The sequence below is a fragment of the Chinchilla lanigera genome, unplaced genomic scaffold (assembly GCF_000276665.1).
Source record: "Chinchilla lanigera isolate Chin_1 unplaced genomic scaffold, ChiLan1.0 scaffold00049, whole genome shotgun sequence".
NCBI lineage: Eukaryota > Metazoa > Chordata > Mammalia > Rodentia > Chinchillidae > Chinchilla > Chinchilla lanigera.
Window position 1 is genome coordinate 5976148 of NW_004955450.1, and position 22857 is coordinate 5999004.

At 37.0% G+C, this 22857-nt stretch overlaps 1 protein-coding gene across 3 annotated transcripts in view; it reads right to left on the reverse strand.

The window, feature by feature from the left end:
• Lrrc49 (leucine rich repeat containing 49) overlaps nucleotides 1-22857 on the reverse strand; it is a 126935-nt gene that overhangs the window by 72803 nt on the left and 31275 nt on the right. For all 3 annotated transcript variants that reach the window (XM_005393639.2, XM_005393637.2, XM_005393636.2), the window contains one exon: nucleotides 12531-12592. In XM_005393639.2, the coding sequence (XP_005393696.1) occupies nucleotides 12531-12592 (62 nt within the window). The remainder of the gene's footprint in view (nucleotides 1-12530; nucleotides 12593-22857) is intronic.

Below are 22857 nucleotides of genomic sequence, written 5' to 3' on the forward strand. Positions count from 1 at the left end.
TAGATCAGCCATATTTAATTTTTTTTAAAAACTACAAATAAGGCCCAAGATCAACCTGATTCTCTAGTAGGTTATCAAAGCAAAACTCAATACCTCTAAATTCAGGCAACAAAACCCATATTCTCAACAATAGAACACCCAATGTGCCTTGAATATAATAAAAAATCACCAGATGAAGAAGAAGCAATAAATTATAACACATATTAAGAGGAAAATATTTATTAGAAATAGCAGGAGAGATGACATAGATGTTGGAATTAGTAGACAAGGACTATAAAGCAACTACTTTATATATAATCTATATAAAAATATAAAACAGATATTTTTGCACAAATGAAGGGCTATTTTATCTTTGCATCAGATAATTTAGGTACTACTTTCTGAAGCAAGGTCTTAGTTCTTCTTTAAGAAGGAACTTTAAATCTGTTCAAGTGTTCAAAAAGTACGTGACCGAACTCAAACCACTGAAGAAACCCTTTGGTTTAACAACCTTGTGGCAGTTGTTAATGATAACCCAACTTAACTGGGAAAGAATCTTAAAGTGGCTTCTTTGTCTCATTTACTTCTTAGTAGATTTATATCCCAAGGGATAGCCAAGTTGAAACTGCTGCAAATTGAATCCATAGACAACTCAATAAGACAATCTGCTGAATAAGGCTGTTAAAATTAACTATGAATACTGGATAACATCCGATTTAAAATTTGGCTGAATTTGTTCATTACTAAAAACAAAAAATAATTCTGTACCTACTCTATGCCAGTTGTAATAACTATTGTATAAGTTGAATAAAACCTACTTGAGTGCACAAAAAATAGATGTTCCTATGCACTACGAGGCATTCCAAAGGTTGTAGATGAGCCAGGATAGAACAAGGAAAGATAGGTAGAAAGGAGACAAAGAAAACTGTGATTTTAAAATTGTACTGCTAAGAAAAACTGCAGCTTCAGGACAAAAAAGTTATAAGACCCTTTCACTTCCAGGATACATGTTATAAAAAATTCCTAAAGGTACTGAAGATTCAATTAGCCTGTAAGTTGGGCCCATGCTTTTCACCTGTAAATTGCACCTGTGTTCTTCCTCGCACAGACCTCCAAACCCCGAAGAGATAGCACCATGAAGTGGGCAGCATCTCTCTGAATGTTAAACACATGCAAACATTTGCATCTGAGCCTAGCCCACCACATAGGTGGCCCAGCAGACTGTAGGAACAGCATCCTATATTGCCCATCCCGACCACACCCCCAAGACCACATAAATCCCCCAATCCCAGACCATACTACCTCTCCCTCTCTGAGCACCCACACTCCCCTGAGTGCATACTGCTTTGGTCCTAATAAACCTTTCCAAGTCTGTCACCGCTGTGTCTTACAATTTTTTTCCTGTGGCATAACTTGGTGCTAACCTATCCCCAAGGGGTGAGGAACAAGTTGAGGTCCCCATCTGCTCTTTGCAGACCAGTGACAGTAGATAAAGGAAATCTCCTTGTTTGGGGTTTGAGTTTTCATCATGAAGGATAAACAAAAGTTCCTCCAACAGATCAAACTTGAAAGTTCTGCAGACAGAAGTATATATTTAAAGTTCTGGTGTGGTTGATTTTGAACTTGTTTGTTTCCTGAAATTAACTGACCGATTTGGTCACTTCCAAATTTTGCCCTTGTTCACTTGCCTTTATTTTAAATCAGTATGGTCGTTATATTTTGTACTTTTAATACACACTATTTCAAAACCCCTTCTGTATTACTATAAGTACAAAGAATAGCTGTATAGAAAACTACTTATGTAACTTTAGTTTGTTTCTAAGTACAGTTTGGATTTCACTTATTTATACCTTAAGTTTGTTTCTGGATATACTTTGAATTTCGCTGCATTTGTAGAAGAAAATAAAAGAGAAATCATAAAATACATATTGATCTCAATTTATCATCTTTCTTTGCTTCTGACCTAGAAACAACCACCCAATATTTAATTATAAGTAATTCCACTTAGTAATATGCAACAAAAATTCTCCTGTAACTTCTGGAACTGTAACAGTAACAAAACCCCCAAGGACCTTTGATACAATGCTTTAGCTTAAAAGTATTAGTTTGTTGCCATGAATAGCTGTCAGCCTCCCAGTTGTGTATGTGTGAACCCAGACTAAGACAAGGTGTACAAACTGCCTGCTCCCAGAGCCTTAGTTTAATTTTAGTTCCAGAAGATTTCTTTTTAGCAACACATGCACACACATGCAATTTTGAAGTCACAGAAAAATTTCCAGATACTTTATTGTAACTTTAAAGTTTCATTTTTGAGTGCAAAGGTAATTTGTGTGTGTGTGTGTGTGTGTATTACAGAGAAGGTAGAGGTGGAAAAACTCTCCAATAATATCCACTGGGGAAAATAAACGATCTTTGAATTGAATACAATTTACAATTTGGGAAATACTAATTTCAACAGCATTTTATAATGCTAAATTGTGAAACACATATGGTATCACTTTCCACTTGATAATGTTATAAAGGAAGTCCATGGTAGCATTGGCATGTATTTTTGTACCTATAGATTTATTTATTTTTTATTTATTTTTTTTTGTTTTGTTTTTCTCCGGTACCAGGAACCGAACTCACGACCTTGCGCTTGCCAGGCAGGCGCTTTTGCCGCTGAGCTAAATCCCCAGCCCCTGTACCTATAGATTTAATACTTTAAATGACTATATAGAGGCTGAGAGACAAGAAGAAGATAATAAAATAAGCATGCAACTAACAACAGTCAAAAAACCACTGTTATCCAATAGATACTTGTGCCTTTCTTGCTTCCAAAGGTAATACAAACAGAATAAAACAAACATGATTGAGGGGCCCGGCCTCCTCACTGCCTTGTACACATGCTGCCTTTTCTTTATGTCTATTATCCCTGCCTGCTCTGACTCCTCAATAAGCCACGGGCTTACAAATCTGTCTTCCCAAAACACTGTCCCAATGTTTCTTGGGACAATAAGTGAGAAGTATAAAAATGGGAAAAAAACCTCAGATGACTTGAAAAATGCTGTGGGAAATGCTGCCTAAGGTAAAACCACAAGGTCACCTACTCAACTTTCCAATATCCCATAAAATCTCTGCCCTTGCTTCACTTGAACAGCCAGTACCTACTTTAGATCTACTTCCCGACAACACATCTGAATGAAACCGTATGACCTCCATTCATGCTACCTAAATAATCTTCTCTTGGCAGTTCATCCTATATGCAGTTTAGCAAATTAGGAGATACTGTATAAAGCAACTGTATTCTTTTCACTTCAAAATGCTAGTCTAAAGCAAAAATTTATAGAATGTATAATTGTACACAACTGTAAAGATGTATAAGGCATATAAAGAAATTGATTTCTAATGTTCATTAATCTACAGAAACATTTATAGGATAATCTTACAAATATCTCTGTGCAACACATATGTGAGTGACAGTAATGCTAGTTCCTGTACCCCCAAAGAATGCTTCAGTGGCATAATTCTTTATTTAGTGTATAAAAACAAAGACTTTATATTAGAGTGGAAAGTATTATAGCCAGAGTATAAAACCTTTTAAAAAATGAATATCCCAAAAACAATGAAGGAATGAAGTTGGCTTAAACATTTTAAAGTTTTGTGATATTTTAGAATAATTTCTATTTTTGATCTCTACAAGGAAAACCAACACCATCAGAAAGTAATACTGAGATAAGAATACAGTGGAGTATATAAAAGTCATTTTAGGAAAAGATCTAGGTTTTAAATAAAATAGATTTTAATCCAATAATTGTGTCAACTCTAAGAATGATAAAAACAAATTATTATACTTCAAAGTCTATTTTTCTAAAGTGACAGAATATATCTAGTATTAGTTGTGGCTATATTTTTTCACCTCTTTTCTATCTAAAAGAATTCAAAAGCTGGAGCTGGGCTCTTTAGGCAGACCTTCCCACCCACACTTGGGGGATTTTGTTCACAGAAAAAAAGCATAATAGCAATGGATGAGAAAAAAATTCCCCTATTTTATAAACTTGTTTTTATGGGTTATCTCGAGGTAACACCCATCACATTTGGAAAAATGCAATTAAATGGTTGTCTAAAGCTGAATCACGGGTCAAACAGTAGGCAAACACCTCTACAGCAGGTAACTGGGTACTGATACTGGAATTTCTGCTACAAGTGTGCAGTCTTTTCTTAAATTTAAAGCTGTTCTTAGCAGACAAAAAAGACTGTGGATAGCTGATGTCTTCTGATAGTTGATTTCTTCTACCATTAGTAAGAAGATTCACACAGTTTTGGTTACAGTCTCTGTTAACTGAAGCCACACAGGAAATGTAAAGGCATTTTAACAGTATGCCTGATACTAGAAACTATGGCAAATGAATTGTTTTCAGTTTTTGTTTAATTAGTACATATTTCCAGTGCATAATGATTACATTCTTCATGGGGATTGATAGGAGCACATAACACATCTTAATGCTTTTCTTCATATCCTTCCCTCCATCTCTTGGTCCCTTCCCTTTTGTAAAAGTTCTATCTCCCTTTTTCCTGCACTGCCTTTTATTTTGCTCCTTTTATTCTGAGTTTCTCATATAAGAGAACCATGCAATATTTAACTTGTGTGTCTGATTTATTTCAGTTAGCATCATGGTCCCAAATGCATCCACTGGAAAATGAATTTCTTACAATCCAAGATGGCATAAGTGACACTTTCAGTCCTGGAAGAGTGAAGCCCTCTAAATCTATGCTCGGAACACTTTAGGGTTCAGTCTGATTTTACACTGAGAATATATTCTTGAAGGTCAATGAAGCCATTTCTTCTTAAAATACCAGTAAGTACTAATGGAGACAACTAAAAGGCAGTCTGAGGTTCTCTGAGTTTCCTACACAGAAACTGGTTCTTTTCTGGAAATATAATTCCTACAGAGTGGTTTGAAAAATTAAAGCACAGCTTGAGGAAAAATGTAAAAAAAACGACTTTCTGGTAAAGATAAAAAAATGAACAAATTTCATTTACAATACAATGTTGGGTTTTGTTTTGGTTTTTGTCTTTTTGAGACAGGGTCTCGCTATGTAATTCTTGAACTCACTTTGTAGCCCAGGCTGGTCTCGAACTCACAATGATCTTCCTCCTTCAGCCTCCTGAGTGCTGGCATTACAGGCGTGCACCACTATGCCCGGCTACATGTTGGAAAGACCCTGGAAGATAATCTTGCCCTGAAGAATGGTAACGAGAGGAAAACTAAAAAGACACACCTGAAAGCTTGTGATTTGGTGCCCTTTACCCATACTGTAATTACTAATATAAGTCATTAGAGACTTTGTAGCAGCACTGCATCTTCAAGAAACAAAAGGGAAACTTAGAAGTTCCAATGACATCATAAAGAGAAAGCTGAGTCCAAGTAGCATTGTCCTACTAAGGGAAGAGGGGAGATATGAGAGGCCCCCTGGCCTAAAGGAGCAGCTCATCTCTGACATGGTTTTGACATTCCAATGCATACGTAATAAACAGTACTTTGTTGGTTCTATTATTGCTTATAAATATCCTACAGGCACTTTAGCTCCTTACTGCCTGTATCCAGGACAGACCATGCCCACCACCAGAACTCTGATACACACCACTGCATAACTCACAGGTGCAATTTCTGTAGATTTTTTTTTCTCCTGTGTAGTTGTTCTGGGCAAGAGTCTTAGTGACAAATCAATAAAATGAGCTGGAACCTGAAACAACTGCTGTGAGAACTTGGATTGCTTATAGTTTTAAACCTCTCAGGTTCGGGTATTGAATGATCCAAATGACCTTGCAATGGCATGAAAGAGGACCCAGTAAAAAAAAAATGCTCAGGCCACACAAGGAGATCTCTCTGTGTTTGAGGGATTAAATTCTTCTTGTAAGTTTCTTAAAAGACTTGTAATATTTTCACTAGAAGTATAAGTATGTTAGATGCCGAAGGGGGCAAGATATAAAATGAAAGTACAATCAACTACACCACAGTAATAGTGGAAATGTGGGGACCTATAAAAGCATATTGCAAGACCCCTACTGTATTTTCAAATTTTAAAAACTGAACTGATAGTAAGAAATATATTTGCATTGGAAGCCTATGCATACATCTCTATTGCAAAATAACACACACACAAACTCATGCACAGAAAGCACTCACAAACATTAAAAGTAGAAAATTTTAATGAAACAATATTTACTCTTACAATATATTACAACCACTGATATTTTCTATTCTACCATTATTTTTTCCTGGTCTCAAACCACTAAATTGATTCTAGGATTTCTTTAGGAGTTCTGAACAAAAGTTTGGAGCACAGACTAGTGATATTTTTAAGTCAGTTGTGCTACTCACTACAGGCCCAAATCCCTGCGTTAGATCAAAAACTAGTGAATTAGAATCCATGGGAGGTAGGTCCCAGAAAGGTGTGTTTTAGCAGGTGATTCTTATGCTTATTATGGTCTAGGAACACTTGACCTCACTTAATCTGAGATCTGAGGCATGATCAGGATTACTCAGCCAGGGGAAGGGTGGGAAAATGTTACTGCCAAAGAGCAAGGTAAATAGGAAGAAGGAAGAAGAATGAAATTAGGGGAGTCCATTAGAGCTGGAGTCTAGGGCACTGTGGGAAGGCAATTACAATGGAAAGGTAGGCATGGCTCTTTCTGCAAGCTTCCTCTTTGAGTCTATTCTACACTACCTCATCAATAACGTGAATATTCAGCCTTAAAAAGGAAGGAAATTCTGCATTAGCTACAACACACATGGACCCTGATTACATTATGCTGATTGAAATATGCTAGGCACAAAAGGTAATACTGCAGGATTCCACTCTTATGAGGTATCTGGAGTAATCAGAGTTATAGAGACAGACAGAAGAAAGGTGGCTGCCAGGGGCTGGGAGGAGCAGATAGTGGAGACTTGTTGTTTTAATGGATATGGCTTCAGTTTTGCAAAATGAAAAAGATTCTGGAGACTGGTGGCAGAACAATGTGAATGTACTTCACAGTACTGAACTATATACTTTAACAATAGTTAAGATGGTGATCTAATGCTATGCAAATTTTACCACAATTAAAAAATACATGAGACTAAGGATCCTAAACTGGTATTTCACCTTGATTAATTCTTGATTCCCTTCCCATTGATAGCAATTTCCCCTCTGTTCTAGAAACAAAAACTACCATTTCTTTCTAGGCGATCAAAGCACTAGAATTATGAGTACCTTCTTTCTTTTCTTTAAAAACAAAACAAACCTGTAAATACAAAACAAACTTTCCACATTGGAGAATGAAAGATAGAAAACTGAGATGAATCAATTATAGCTTCATCTTAGAATAAATAGCAGAATTCTGTCAATGTCTCATTAGAAATGAACCTCAGTTTTGGCTTCAGATCATAAAGGACCTCTTCTTGAAGGTAGTGAGCAGTTATCTTTAACAAAAACTTTAAAGTTTTTCCTTGTAAAGGATTAGGGGAAATTTTTGCATAAAATGGTGATCTCTAATTTAATAGTCTCATTTTGAGGCCACATAACTAGTAGCTCCCAAATCTAGCACTGAATATTAGAACTGTCTGAGAAATTTCAATAAAATATAGATTCCTGGCCCTCTGCAAGTCCACTGGAGCAGGTTATGTGGTAGTGAACCAGGTTTAAAGCTTCCAGGGTATCCTTATGTGGAGCCGAGGAAGTCACCGGAGGGAAAGACACCTACAAGCACAGCTCCCTGAGCACAGGCTCTCACCTCGCCACACTTTCAAATGCTCTTTGGAACAATGAAACAAAAAAAAAAAATGAAAATATCCACAGCAGTACTGGAAACCCAGAAGAAATACTGTTGATAAACCAGAACACTAAAGAAGTTCTAGAAGATATAAAGCAGAAGGAATCAGTACAAATACACTTGTTGAAAGCATCTATAAAAGACAAGAGCATTACACTGTAAGTAAGTGTCCCAGGTGGAGCCTTAGAATTGTCCCTAGGTCAGAGGTAGCAGCAGGGGTTCGAGTGGACATAGTCAGTTGTCCAGGCACTTATCAAAGTAACAATTTGTTACCTTTCATTTTTAGACTGGCTGACTCCTAAACTATCCCCAGGTTGGAAATGATGAGAGAGGACAGTGCTCTAGGTAAGTTTTGGTGGCCAAGACCAGCAAGGAGCCCTGACTCAGAAAGCAAGTCTCGTGTGTGCACATCACTAAGGAAACTTGACCTCTAAGAGGCGGCCCGCCCCCTCCCTCCCTCTGCACACAGAGCTCCTGTACAGTACTCATAATTGGCATTCATAATAGATTTTTCACTTATTCTGAGGAAATGAATCCATCTGGTAGACCCTAATTTATAAATATGAACTGCCAGCCAAAATAGCACAGAAATAAAGGAGCACAGAAAGAGTAAGCACTTTTGTTTCTTTTGTTTAAATAACAAACACAGGTACCAACTCCAAGAAAGAAAAGTAAATCTGGAAATCCAATAAAATGTCATCTCACTAAAAAGCATGAGTAAGCTGTAATAGAGACTCATAAATTAAAATAATGAGAGTCAGGAAAAACAAAACAATCTTGAAGAGCTAAACAGTGGTATGATCATCTCTGAAGAACAAATTAGATACAACTGCCCCTCCTGATGAACCATGGAATGTTTCCCTTAGAGTGGTCATCAGGAAATGGACTTTCACTGCACCCCCATCAATATATGGGCTCAGGGGGCCCTAGGCTTAGTGTACAGGTAGAGAGAGGGAAAGACTGGAATTTCACTGCAGGTTCCCAAAGGGCAAACCTAGCATCACGAACCCTCTGTGTCAGCTTTGCTGGGGTTGTGCCCTACCTGGAATATGTTAAGTACCCTTCACTTTTCTAAGGGAAATAGCCTTCACTCATAGCTCAGCCAAGTACCACCTCCTCCTGGGAAGGCTGCCTTGACCTCCCTCCCCCAGGCTAACTTGTATTCCCTGCTGCTCTCCAATTATCTCTCCATATCACTATAACTAAGTCTAACGTTGTAATATAATTAGCTACGTACATCTCTGTCTTTCTCAGTAGACTATGAATGTTCTGAGGGACATTTAAACAGATACACTGGTTCTATTGAGATGTATAGCATGGGACATGTCATTCACTCTCTCAGTACGTCTTGCATGCTTCCTGTTATGGCTTATACCTAGATGTCCCTCCAAAGCCTCACATGGTCATAGGTAGGGAGTTTTAAAGGTAGCTGGATTAGAGTGTGTGAGCATGGATTAAGGGTGTGACACTGGGATTAAGGGTACCCCCACATTGGGTGTGGACAATGGAAGCCCCACCTTGGGTGTTGGTGGCATCAACCAACAGGCTTATAGCCTCCATAGAACCTAAAGGGAAAGAGAGAAAGCAGGCTTGCTGCTGCCACTGCTGCTTGCTGCTTTGCTATCTCCTGCCTGCCTGCCATGGACTGTTTCTCCTCTGCTATGCCACCTTGCCTTGGAGCAGCTGACCATGGACTGCAACCTCTATAAACTGAGCTGAAATAAACCTTTCCTCTTTTAACTTTGAGTGTTAGGTATTTTGTCTCAACAATGAGAAAAGTAACCAAGACACTGATAGAACTAAGTGCACTGTTCTTATATCTGTAGGCAAGCATACAAAAAGAGAGTCTGTCCAGTACTCTCACAATGAACCCACCATTTGGTGTAGATACCTGTTCATCCCACGTTGGAACTCTCTGAATCCCACAGCATGCCATCACATTTGGAAGCTTACATATTTCTCCTGGGAACGGAATAGTTGATGCAAAGGGACCACTTGGTAAAAACCTAGGAAGTCCTACAACAAAACAGTCAATATACATTGTCCCTCACCCACCCAACAAGTTATACAGTTGGATAATTTTATTTGCTGGATGCTACCTGAGAGCTCAGAAAGGTACTAACTTTCAGTTTTACATTGCTATTTCTATATTACTGACCTCTGGTACTCCTGGGCCGCTGAAGTGCAAAACCTGACAACTCTATTAAGGCAGAACACAATGGGGCAATGAGACCATGAAAGATACCATAATATCAGTCACTCCAGGTCACCTGCTAGCCCAGATACCTAAGATACATGTGTCAGGAGTAAAGTTTATAGAAATGTTTTCAAAGCTCTCTCTCCTCCTCCCTCTCCAATTTCCCCCGTCAGACTCTGTCTCCACAGAAGCAGCAGAAAACCTACTTTGCTTCAACCACAGATCAGCTGGAAACACTAGAAAAAGGTATAAGGCTAAGCCTATGCAGAAACACAGAAAGTAATCAGTATGAAAATGAAAATCTAGGCAGCCAGGAGTGGTGGCCCATGCCTGTAATCCCAGCACTCGGGAGGCTGAGGCAGGATAATCAGTGCGAGTTTGAGACCAACCTGGGCTACAAAGTGAGCTCAAGGCCAGCCTGAACTGTATAGCAAGACCCTGTCTCAAAAAATAAAATAAAATAAAAAAATAAGAAAGAAAGACAATGAAAATCTTAAAATTATTGACTTACTTCTGTCTCAATTTTTTGAGGAATCATGATTTTTAAAAAGGTAGTTATAAATATTAATCACACTAATCTTTTTTTTCTAATTTATTTTGTCTGAGATGGGGGTCTTGCTGTGTAGCCCAGGCCGGCCTCAAACTCACAATCCTCCTGCCTCAGCCTCCCAAGGACCTGGGAATAGAGATGTGCATTACCAAGTCTGACAAAGATTTTTAAAATTTTTATTTATTTTTCAATGCTGGGGATCAAATCTAGATCCTCACATATGCTAGGCAAGGGCTTTACCAACAAGCTATACCCAGCCTCCCATTAATCTTATTTTTATTTTGCAGGGTGGATGAAACTCCAGATTTCAAAAGAAAGTTCCCCACATACCAGAAACTAAGACCAACTCCCTACAGTGCCAGAAATTTAGAAGTGCAGAAGTTCAAGTATCCTAGGGACCTGAGAGCATCATAACCCCATAGGCCCATGCTTTTATTTCTTTAAATGCTCCCCTACAAAAAGGACCAGGAGTAAAACAAAAAAAGGAATGAGTTCTATCACAGGTTTAAATCTAAGAGTTTGCAGCACCTTAAACAACTAATATATTTTCTTATCTAACAAGTTGTTAATGGTCTTCAAGTGGAAATTCCCTAAAGAAGCTGGGTGAGGTAGTGCATGGCTATAATCCTGGCACTTGGGAAGCTGAGGCAGAAGAATCGTCAGGCCAGCCTGGACTATATAGTGAGTTAGTTCAAGGCCAGCCTCAATTACACAGCAGGATTTTGTCAAAAAAAAAGAAGAAAGAAAGAAAGAAAGAAAGAAAGAAAGAAAGAAAGAAAAGAAAGAAAAAAGAAAGAAAAAAATTCTCTAAAGAAAACTGAGTATTCCTTCCAATGCCAATGAGAAGAAATCTTCCCTCTCTGACAAGGGAGAGAAGCTAGAAAATACAGCTAGAAAATACAGTAGTCAGTATAAACTGAGACGAATATGAAAATCCTATCATAAAACTTTAATATTTTTCCACAGAAGAGAGAAAAATAAGATTACAGGAATTTTCTTTGCAGCAATGTCCCTGCAAAGCTTACCATCTTGAGATAATCTTTACCTTTTAAAGCCACAGTACAGGAAGATGGGGTGAGCACTTAGGGATGACAAAGGAAAAAAGGCTGTAGAAAAATGCACAAAAGCTACACTGGTTTTTAAAAATCAGAAGCATAGCACTAGAGTTCCAGAAGAGATTCAGACTCTAAACTATTTCATTCTTAATGTTTATCCTCTTATCAAATCAGGTTGAAAGGACAGCCTCAAAGGGAAGCTGAAGAACTGAGGGCAGTCACAAACCCTAGTTCAAACTAAGTAGCTGGTAGAAAGAAATCTTACCTCTCTGACAAGGGGGAAAAGCAGAAGAAAGAAAGAATTAGGGAAGAAGTAGGGGCTTTTTGCATTACAAGTCTGACTGTAGGCCTCAGCTTCAGTTCTGAAATCTTCTACACTGACACTAATTAAGACATCATCACGATATAAAAGATGGTATGATTTACATATTGGGAAATAAAATTTCTGCATTTACATATTCTAGTATGCCACCTATTACAGGCATGACTTCTGAGTAGATACCAAGTTAAAAGGCAGTTCTGGCCTGATTAGCATACAGCTCAGTGACAAATGTAGCCTGCTTTATCAAAACTGCTTAATAGCTATACAAATGGTAGGTGATAATTTATGAAAGAAATTCTAATTCAACTGACTAGTGCAGTGAACGTCAAACAAAGGACAGCAAAATATATGCTGAAATTTCCAAGTGCAAATGTATTACAAAAGAGCAGCTCTAAAAGTATAACTAAGTAAAAAGCACATGCTATACCAATTCCATTATTTTAACAATACAAGTGTTAAGATGGACAAGGGCTTCATTGTTGCACAGAGAAGTTTGTCATGAAATCATCCTATCATTTTCAAATTTATAGTCTTCCGTGTCGATAAAATGCTCCAAGGCATTTACAATCTCAAAGCGCCAGAGTCCACACAATCAGGTTATTAATAATAACAAGCTGGGAGTTTCCACTCACCTAGATATATTGTTGAAGCTGAGAAACAGACGCTGGAGGCTGGGCAAATTATCCACATCTCTCTAGAAGGAAACAGAAAGCAAAAAATTAGCAGCTGAAAGAGAAAACCCTATTATGAATGCCTTCATGCTCAGCCGTTGAAATACATAGTCATTTATTTCCTGCAGCCCAGCCACATCATTGATTTCTCCTGGACTCTGAACTCCCCTCTTCCCCACTGCAGACCAAAGGGGAGGGCTTCGGCACATCCGCAGAACGAGCTGCACCACTTGCAAGGTGGGGAGCACTAAGGAGACCGAGGGAGATGCTGCAGCTCGCCTCTTTAAGCATGCTTTTGGGAAAGACGCCAAAGTGCTACTTCAGCGTTTACGGAGCACAAGCACAGTGTGATCAAACACCGCCAGTGAAAAGACACTTTTAAAACAAGGCCGTTCAGAATCTTTGCCGTTTAAATTTATACCATTATCTCTTCTAGCAATAGTATGAATGTCACAGCTGTTGACCGTATTATTCTCAGACCTTTGGGGATCTACCACTCAGTTACAAATGAGCCAGCACACTGAGAATCCCCCATAAAACGAAAGGCCGGTGACACAGCGGTCACCGAAGGGCGCCGGAGGGCATCTCCCATCTTAGCACAGACTACAAGTTCTTATGTGACCCAATATTTGGTAAAAACACACCGCTCCTTTAAAATAGTTACCCTTAGCAAATATTGGTATAGGCCCATGTGATTTAAAAATAATTTCAAACTAATATAAGCAAAACTATCTAACTTCATTAAAGCAGGAAAAACCCCCACAAACCTTCCGCTGGAAAATATGACATATATTGGGGTAACAGGATGTGAAGAGGAAGCTTAGTAATTACCCAGCTCCCAGCCCCATTTTTCATTTGTAAAACAATGAGCAGCTGAGGTTGTTGGGGGCTGGAGGAGGGCGGGGTGGGAGCTGGCCCACAGGTTCACATTCTCCCAGGAGCTGGGACAGGGCACATTCAGTTATCTGGAGTTCCAGTACTTTACTCTTCACGTGCTACACACTGCCACTTCTCAGACACTTGTTTTCATTTTTAAGGGCAATATCACTCGTAATAATTCCCAGTTTTATGAGTGTGAGTAATACAAATATAAGGGTACACATTTTACAAATTATTGGAACTAATATTTAAACCTAATCAAAGCTTGTTTTATCATTCCACAGTCATCTTTCTACCTATTCCTCCTCCCTATCTTTTTTTTTTTTTTGTGTGTGTGTGTGTGTGTGTGTGTGTGTGTGTGTTTCTTCCGGTACCAGGAATTGAACTCACAACCTTGCACTTGCCAGGCAGGTGCTGTGCCACTGAGCTAAATCCCCAGCCCGACTCCCCGCTATCTTAACAGACTTTTTTTGACTATTTTCTTTTTGGGTACTGGGAATCGAACTTAGGGCCTTGCGCTTGCCAGGCAAGAACTGCACCACTGAGCTACATCCCTGACCCTCACCCTGCATTTTAAAACTACCATTTCTAAGACTTCAGTAAGTGATTAGATAAGTACTTCAAAATTATAGATAACCCTAATTTTTCCTAAAATGCTGCATTTGTTTCTTTTTTTTTTTTTTTTTTTCTTTTTGAGACAGGGTCTCACTGTGCAGTTCAGGCTGGCCTTGAGCTCATTTTGTAGCCCAGGCTGGTCTCGAACTCACAACGATCCTCCTGCCTCAGCCTCCCAAGTGCTGGGATTACAGGTGTGCACCACCACGCCCGGCATGTATTTGTTTCTTTTAAAAATCTTTACTAGAAAGAAAATATAGAAGTGATAGAGTTGTGGCAGAGTCACTTAGTGGTTGTTGAGAGAGCACAGGAAAAATGAATCTGGCTTACGATATTCTCCAACCTTCCCTGAATAATGTTCTCCAACCTTCTCTTGACTTTTTAAGTCCTAAATTGCCCATGGGCAAAACACGGGCTACGAACACCATTCCTCTGATGTGGTCATTCGCAGGACTACTCCTGAAAAAGCTCTTTACAGATGTGAGATTTTAGTCCAGGACCCTATTTTCCAAAGGAAATGGCAGGTTCCTTCTTATCCGGTCTCTGGAAACATGGAGCCACGGCCAGGCTGAAAGTCCTCTCTGGACTCTGCGGCTGCTGCAGTGGGCTGTTTGTATCACTGAAAGCTCGGAGAGGTTTGCCTTCACTGGCCTAACGTGTTTCTGGGCACAAGCGCTGTTGCTGATACCCAGCTGAGAGAAACCCAGGGGCATTAGCCTGGGTCTCCTTTGAGTCAAGGCATCTTTTTAAAAGTTACATTTTCCTCTTTGATCTCTGTCACACCCGCTTCAGAGACTAAAGACAGCTTTCAAATCATCATGTTTTTGCAATTACAATATAAATTCAAATTACATCAGGTTATAGTTTGTGAGAAAAATGGTTTTTAGAGCTTATTTGATATTCTAATGTTCCATGTTTATTTTCATCCATGAAACAAAATTTAACAAATTTTCAAAATCATAAACTGTTATCACCTGATAGTTATAAAAATATTTACAACAAATTGAAAACTAAAAATCAGACTTCAATTACCTATATCCCTATACCCATTTTTAGCCTTTCCAGAACTTTAAAAAGTAAAATAATTACCCATTATTATTTTTGTAGTCCCAAATTTCATTTCTCTGAGAAAATAATTGTCCTAGAAACTCTGGGATACAAAAAGAAATTTTGGGATACATTTTTGTGTGAAATTCTACCATTACAGTAGATAAAAAGGAAACATAGTATAATAATATGTTATCTATGTGTGAATTATTTATAGAATTATGTATGAATTATTTATAGAAAAAAGACATGTTAAAAACTACTAGAAGTGTGAGAGTAAACCACAGATGGAAAATAGGTAAATCCAGGTAGTAGGATTCAGCATCCAATGGAGGCAAAGGGAAGTCGAAGGGGGACCTCCGTTTGGCAGGTCTAAGAACACACAGCCGAGATCAGAGACACAGGACAAGAGGACGGAGGAGGAATGGCCCCACAGGAGTAAGTGATGGGCAGATACCTCATATTTGTGTCTGTAGAGAGAGAAATTTTGCTGGACTGTTGGACAGTTTGGATACTAATTAGTGATATTTAAACAGCACCCTCAATTGATGGGGAGAATGAGATAGTTATTAATCCCATGGAAAACAAGTTTAATACCATGTCCAAAACTCACTTTGAAAGGCTCATCTTGCTCTGTTCACCAATCCAAATCTATTATATCATACATTTATCAATTTTACTTAAGGCCCTGTATTGAAAGACTCACTCTAAACTAGACCCCTAAGAAATCTCAAAAATAAATACCCCGTCTTGGCCTCGAAAACATAACCAAGAGTATGTTGAGAGCATGTGCGTCAAGCTTTGCTTTATCAATAGGTTGTTCTGGTGGTGAGGCTAGCGTTCTGCAACCTGCTGATCCCAACAATATAATTATAATTATTTTGCAATGGTAGATAAAGGAGAGAGTGTTTAGAAATTATGTAAGAAAGCTAAATCATCTCTACTTTAGAAAAAGTCAACATATTTATTTTACTGTCAGGAATTAAATACTCCCAACATTTTTTTTTTCAGGACATTCTCTAACTACTTCACAAGCAGAGAAACTATTACTAAACAGTCAGAATGCTAACATACCTAAAATGAGAAAAAAGAGATGAAATAAAATGCTTACATATTGGGAGTATTTACGGAAGAACATTTATGCTCCTGTTATAAATCTGCTCATTGTCACAATTTTACATAATATAGTACTGAAAATCACAATCAAAATATTTTTGAAGATTTAAAACCATTTTATATATTTTCAAAACACACACTTAAAATTATTTACTATGAGATTGTTGAGAAGATTATAATTATTTTTCAAAAGAATAATGAATGTGTCATCTGAGGAACATGCTTGGCTGTCAGATACTATTTTCCATATTCTTGAACTCTGCAGAACTAAATGATTCAGCAATCTGACCCGGCAGGGAACATCTACGACCCAGGCTATTTTTAGAACATCTTCCTACAGAGGAATTAGGAAGAGCCAGAGTGAAGACATAGAGGTCTGGGCATGCATCAAATAGGAAAAAAGCCCCTACATAAAATCATACTCACTCTCATTTTGTTACAAAAAAAGGGTAAAAATGCATTGAAGTTATTATTTTTAGAACCACAAATGGATTTATTAACAAATCGTGGAACAAGTTTAAAAACAGAAAAAAGAAAATGTACTCCTTTTCATAAAGCTTACTAAATTCATTCCAAATAATTATTTGCTAGTCATCATTTTGCTACACAAACACATACAAGAGGAATAAGAGGCATGAGCTGTCACACTGACAATTCTTTTTATTCATTTAAATGCCACTGAAAGAAGTTCCTTATCTGCTCCTGTTATCCCAAAGCACTAAGGTGCTTATCTACTTTCTGGTCTTTACTACTGATTACATGAGAATCAGTATCTGTCAAGCCAGCTACACCCTCCCCTTCTGCTCTGGCTCTCTTCTAGACACTGTTACAATCCCCCCAAAGACAAATCTCAAGAGCAGCTAAAAACTAGACTAGTAAGCAAGCACTGATATGCTAATGAGGGGGACTTCTAGTCCTTTTAATCAAGGCGAGCTAGATTTGATAAAAAGCCTCAATTTCATAATTACAGGTCTTTCATCACTTGAATTTGTAGTTTAAATTTATATCACAAGTATGATCTAAGAGAATCTCTCATAAAAAATTAATTCCCTGGCATTCATGTCTCTAGGACTCCTGGCGCAACTATCTGAAAATACAAAAACCCAACTCCAGCTTTGCAGTGTTCTGAATATCCCAGACTACAAACCTGTGAAGAAAAAATTACCATAAAACTCAGTAAAAATTTCAGGCAAAACTGCCAAAATAATTTAGAAGTTACATAACTCAATAAGGAACATCTATTTTAAAAACTATTAGAGAAATGAAAGAAATCAAGGTATGAGAAAAGTAAGGCACGATAAATAATGAACCTGAACATTTATAAACAAAGAAACAATCCATGCAGAACTTCCAGAGAAACAAATAAGATGGTCATTATGAAAAACTCAGTGGGTAGACTGAAAATTAGATTAAATAAGCCAAGAAGAAAGTAAATTCAAAGGTAGAACTACAGATGCAATAAGAATGCAGAAATGCAACAGAAATTAGAATGAGGGAAATTAGAAAAGATTACAAGCAAAGAATAAGATGAGAAGGACTATAATACATCCAGTCAGTCTTTTATTAGTAGAAAAAGAAAATGGAAGGTTTAATATTTGAAAATATAGATGCAGAATGTTTCCACAATTAATGAAAGCTATAATCTGCAGATTTGGGAAACACAAATATTGGTACATAATAAAATTACCATACCTGTCAAATCTCAGATATCATTTTACAATTACTTTATGTAGCAAAGGGAGAATAAATTTATGATTGACCTATAGTAGAACAATCTATCACTTAGAATTTTTATTTTATTATTACTGAAAGAGCTCTTTTAGATTTATTTAACCATATATTTTGCCAAATAACATGCTCATGGGTACTAAAAGGAAATTATGCAAAATAAATGTATTAAACTTCCAAAATACCTCCACATACAATAAAACTGGAAGATTGGTCAACAAAAACAGCAGATAGAGAGTTCAGAAAAGGATCCATTTGATTTTCACTTGATTTTGACAACGATACCAATTCAATTAAGTGAGGAAAACAAAGCCTTTTCAATAAAAGATGATCAAGACAATAGATAACTCTATGTGGGAAAATGAACCATGACCTCCTAACTCATCATATACACAAAGTTAATTAGGGGTGGATCACAGACCAAAATACAAATATAAAACTATAAGATCTATGGAAGAAAACATAACAGAATATAATCATGACACTGGGATAGACAAAGATTTCTCAGGACGTGAAGACACTAATGATGAAAGAAAACAAACAAGTACCTTGTTAAAATTTAAAGCCTTTACATATCAAACACTGTTTAGAAAAGTCAAATGACAAAAACAATATGTATAGCAAAGGCTATGAACCTAGAATCATGAAAAAAACTCAATTTTTAAAAATATGGGCAATAAGCATGAACTGAGATGATAAGATGCATGAAAAGATATATATTAGTAGTCATCAGATATGCAAATTAAAACCTAATGAGAATCATAGAAGCGTCAAAATTATAAAGGTTGACAGAGCCAATTGTTTCTAATAAATTTGGTTTCTAATAAATTCAGCATCTAGTAAATTTAGGCCATTTTTGAAAATTTAAACATGTTTACCCAATAGCTCAGTATTGATACTCCTATTCACCTAAGAGAAAAGAGGGTTTATAGTACCAAAACAAAAGACTACGAGGATATCCAGAGTAGCTTTATTTGTAAAAGCCAAAAATTAGAAATAACGAAGATACTTGTGAACAGCAAAATCTAATAAGCAAACTGTATTTAATATTTCTAAAATGGAATATAGCTCAGCAATTTTTTTTTAAAAACTGCACAAAACAAAATGGGAGACTATCAAACCATACTGAATAGATGAAAGAGTACATACCCTTTATACACAGTCACGTGCTACACAGTGATGTTTAGGCAATGAAATCATTATAGCCTGTCCAACAGTGATTCTAACGATGATGTTTTGGCCAGAGACTAACCACACAGACTATGGTATATCCAATATAGTCTATGTGTGTGTAGTAGGCTGTATCATCTAGATCTATGTGAACTGTGTAATGCATGCACAGTGATAAAAGGATACGTTTCTCAGGATGTATCCCTGTTGTTACATAGTACATGACTGTGTTTGATATAAAGTTCAAAGCAGACAAAATAAATCCATAGAAATAGAAGTTGGAATATCTCTAGGGTAAGGATTGTACCTTTTGAGAGGCTGGGATGTAGCTCAGTGGTAGAGCATTTGCCTAGCATCCTGGAGGCCCTAAGTGCAACGTGCAGTATTGACAAACAAAACAAAGGAAAAGAAAAAAAGATTATGCGTTTTAATGTATCTAAATGATACCTCAGTAAAGCACAGAGGACAAGTCTTCATATTTAAATTTAAACTTCTGAATCACTTAAAAAAAAAACCAAAAACAAAAACAGGGTCTTTCTATGTAGTTCAGGCTGACCTTGAACTCATGGTGATTCACCTGGCTCAGCCTCCCAAGAGCTGGGATTGCAGGTGTGCACCACCACACTGAGCTCCTGAATCACTTTTCAACTAACAAGTCTATGATTTTCATCAATATTGCTTTCTATGCTATTAAGAACACTGAGGATGTGGCATACCCTAAACGTGGTGCATCATTATCTACAGAATTTTCTTCTAAGCTACTGACATTCATTCTGTGCATTTTGATATTGCAAGATAAAGAAATCACCAACATGAACTGTTCACAGCTCCTTTGAAATTTCTTTCATCTGTTCCAGAGCGATTGTTCCATTTCTGCTGCCCTCGGTTACACTGCTTGGCATGTATTGGCAATCTCTCTGTACCTATCTCAGCCATACAATACAACACAACTCTATCAATTCTGTACATGGTTATCGTTCTTGTGAAATCCCTCATTGTTAATTAGTAAGAAGAGGTGGAATTGTAGTCATTCTTCTCCCAGTGAAAATTTTTTATTTTAGTAATATTATATTTATATTTTTGCTGCTCTATGCTTTTTTGAATAGAGAATAAAGTTTTATTTCAGTGCCCAGTCATGGTATAATCTTTTAGATACATTCTGAAATGTAATTAAATTCATAACAGATAGTATCAACAATCGAAATGACAAAAGCATAAACATGTGTAACAAAGTTTACATATATTTAGGCAATGAAATTGTTACAGTCTGTCCAACAGTGATTTTAAAATGCCACAGATTATCAGACATATACAGATGTCAGAGTTGTTGAAATATGGAAAAAAAGTATGTCTCAAATTGATGAAATATGATGGCTCTGCATCTAAAACATTACAGTGAATTGAAAGACTTCAGAAAGAAATATTAGAATCTTAAAAAAGAAGTCCTCCTCTATAAAGCCAAAAAAAAAGAGTGGATATTTTAATGACAAAAATAAAAGCTCAAAAACAATGTAATGTGATCTTCAAACATCTGGGAGAACAATTGCTAGCCAAGTCCAATCATAAGTCATGCTAACAGCAAAGTAAGCACATTTTTGACAAACAAAAACCAAGAGCATTGACTATCACCGAAGTTATCTTAAAGGAAATGTTTATAAATGACATATCTTAGGAGGAAAGAAAGACTGAGATTCAGAAAAGAGGAATTGGCCTAAACAAGTGTGTGGGTCAATCAAATAAGCACTTAATTGAAAACAGCAAAAATCAGGCCCCTCCAAGTAAAAAGACCCAATCCAAAAATGGACATCTGCGATGAATACACACTTCACAGATTATGCGTTTTAATGTATCTAAATGATACCTCAGTAAAGCACAGAGCAAATAAATACATGAAGAAATACAAATGGCAAATAAATACATGAAAAAATGTTCAACATCATCGGTCATTTGAGAAATGCAAATTAAAACAGCACTGAGATTCCATCTCACCCCAGAAAGAATGGCTATTGTCAAGAAATCAACCAATAACAAAAGCTGGAGAGGCTGTGGGGAAAAAGGAACCCTTCCCCACTGTTGGTGGGAGTGTACACTGGTACAACCACCATAGAAATCAGTGGGGATGCCTCAAAAAACTAGGATTAGAGGTCCCATTTGACCCAGCTATTCTCCTTCTGGGTATTTTCCCAGAAGAATTAAAAACACCATACCACAGCAACATATGTGCACCCATGTTTATAGCAGCATGATTTGTAATAGCTAAATCTTGGAAACAACTCAAATGCATATCAACTGATGAATGGATAAAAAACATGTGGTATTTTTATGTAATGGAGTACTACTCAGGTATAAAATAGGATAAACTTGTGGCTTTTATAGGTAAATGGACGCAACTAGAGACCATACTCATAAGTGAAATAAACAAATACACATGTGTAAACATAGTATTGTCTCCCTAGTATAAAAAAGTGAAAAAGCAAAACACACCCAAAATCTAAAATCTAAAATAGATATTGTGAAAAGGAAAGAAACTGCTCAAAAAGAAAGAACAACTGGGATGGGTGAAAGGAGAAAAGAAGGAAGGGATAAGAAATATATATACAAAAGACAGATAAGATAGTTATACTACTGTCTTCTTTTAGTTCATTAAAAAATGATTTGTGCTTATATTGTTTGATAAATTATGCATGCCTATATCTTGTAATCTGAGTAACTACTTTGAACATAACAATATGCAATATATTAACCATTGTTAATCTCCTATTATCCTGTTTTGAAATTCTGTATTAATTTTTTTTTCTTTCTTTTCTCTTTAAAGTTAAAAAAAGAAAACTATCAATCAAAATGCCTGATTTGGGAGAGAAAGAAAGATAACTTGGCAACCCAAACCTGTAAAACTGGGCAGGGTTCCTGAATTAAATTATTCTAAGGTATTTATCTGAAAAGAGGGCAGAGATGTGTATAAACTCTATGGTTCAATCATATGTGTATTTTACAATATTAAAAGTAACTATTAAGGTAAATAAAAAAGAATACAGAAAACTCTGTCACCCTAAAATAAGGCACAAGAAAAAAAAAGGTAGGTCAAATATGAAGCATGAAATAACACCGAGGTAACAGATCTGAATATATCAGTAATCGCAAGTAGTATAATAGACTGAATGCACTGGCTTAAAGATTGATTCTCTGATTGCATGTTTAAAAAGAAGATGTGCAATTTTTTTTTATAAGAAAAAGGTTGAGCCTGGGGATATGGCTCAGTGCCACAGTGCCCGCCTGGCAAAAGAAAAAGGTTGAAAGTTGAAGAATATTTGATGCCATGCACTGAGAACTCAGCATCAATTCTGTGACAGTCCTATGAAGAGGGCATGAGCTAAATCCGTCTAATCATGAGGAAACACCATTAAACCAACCCAAACTGTGGGATGTTTCACAAAGTCTCAGGCTAGGAGTCCTCACAAATGTCAGCATCATGAATACAGACACGAGGCCCCTCTTCCACATTACAGGAGACTCAGGAGATGTGTTTGACAGCTCAGTGGAATGTGGTCTTGGATTTCCTTGTTATGAAGGACACTGCGGGGACAAATGGCAATATCTGAACGGGACTTCCAGATTAAGTAGGACAACACTGTTCATTTCCTGATTTTGATAACGGTATCAGGATTGTAGTAGAGAATTCCTTCTTTTTAGGAAATTCATTCTGAAGAATGAAGTGATAATGCCGTGTCATGTC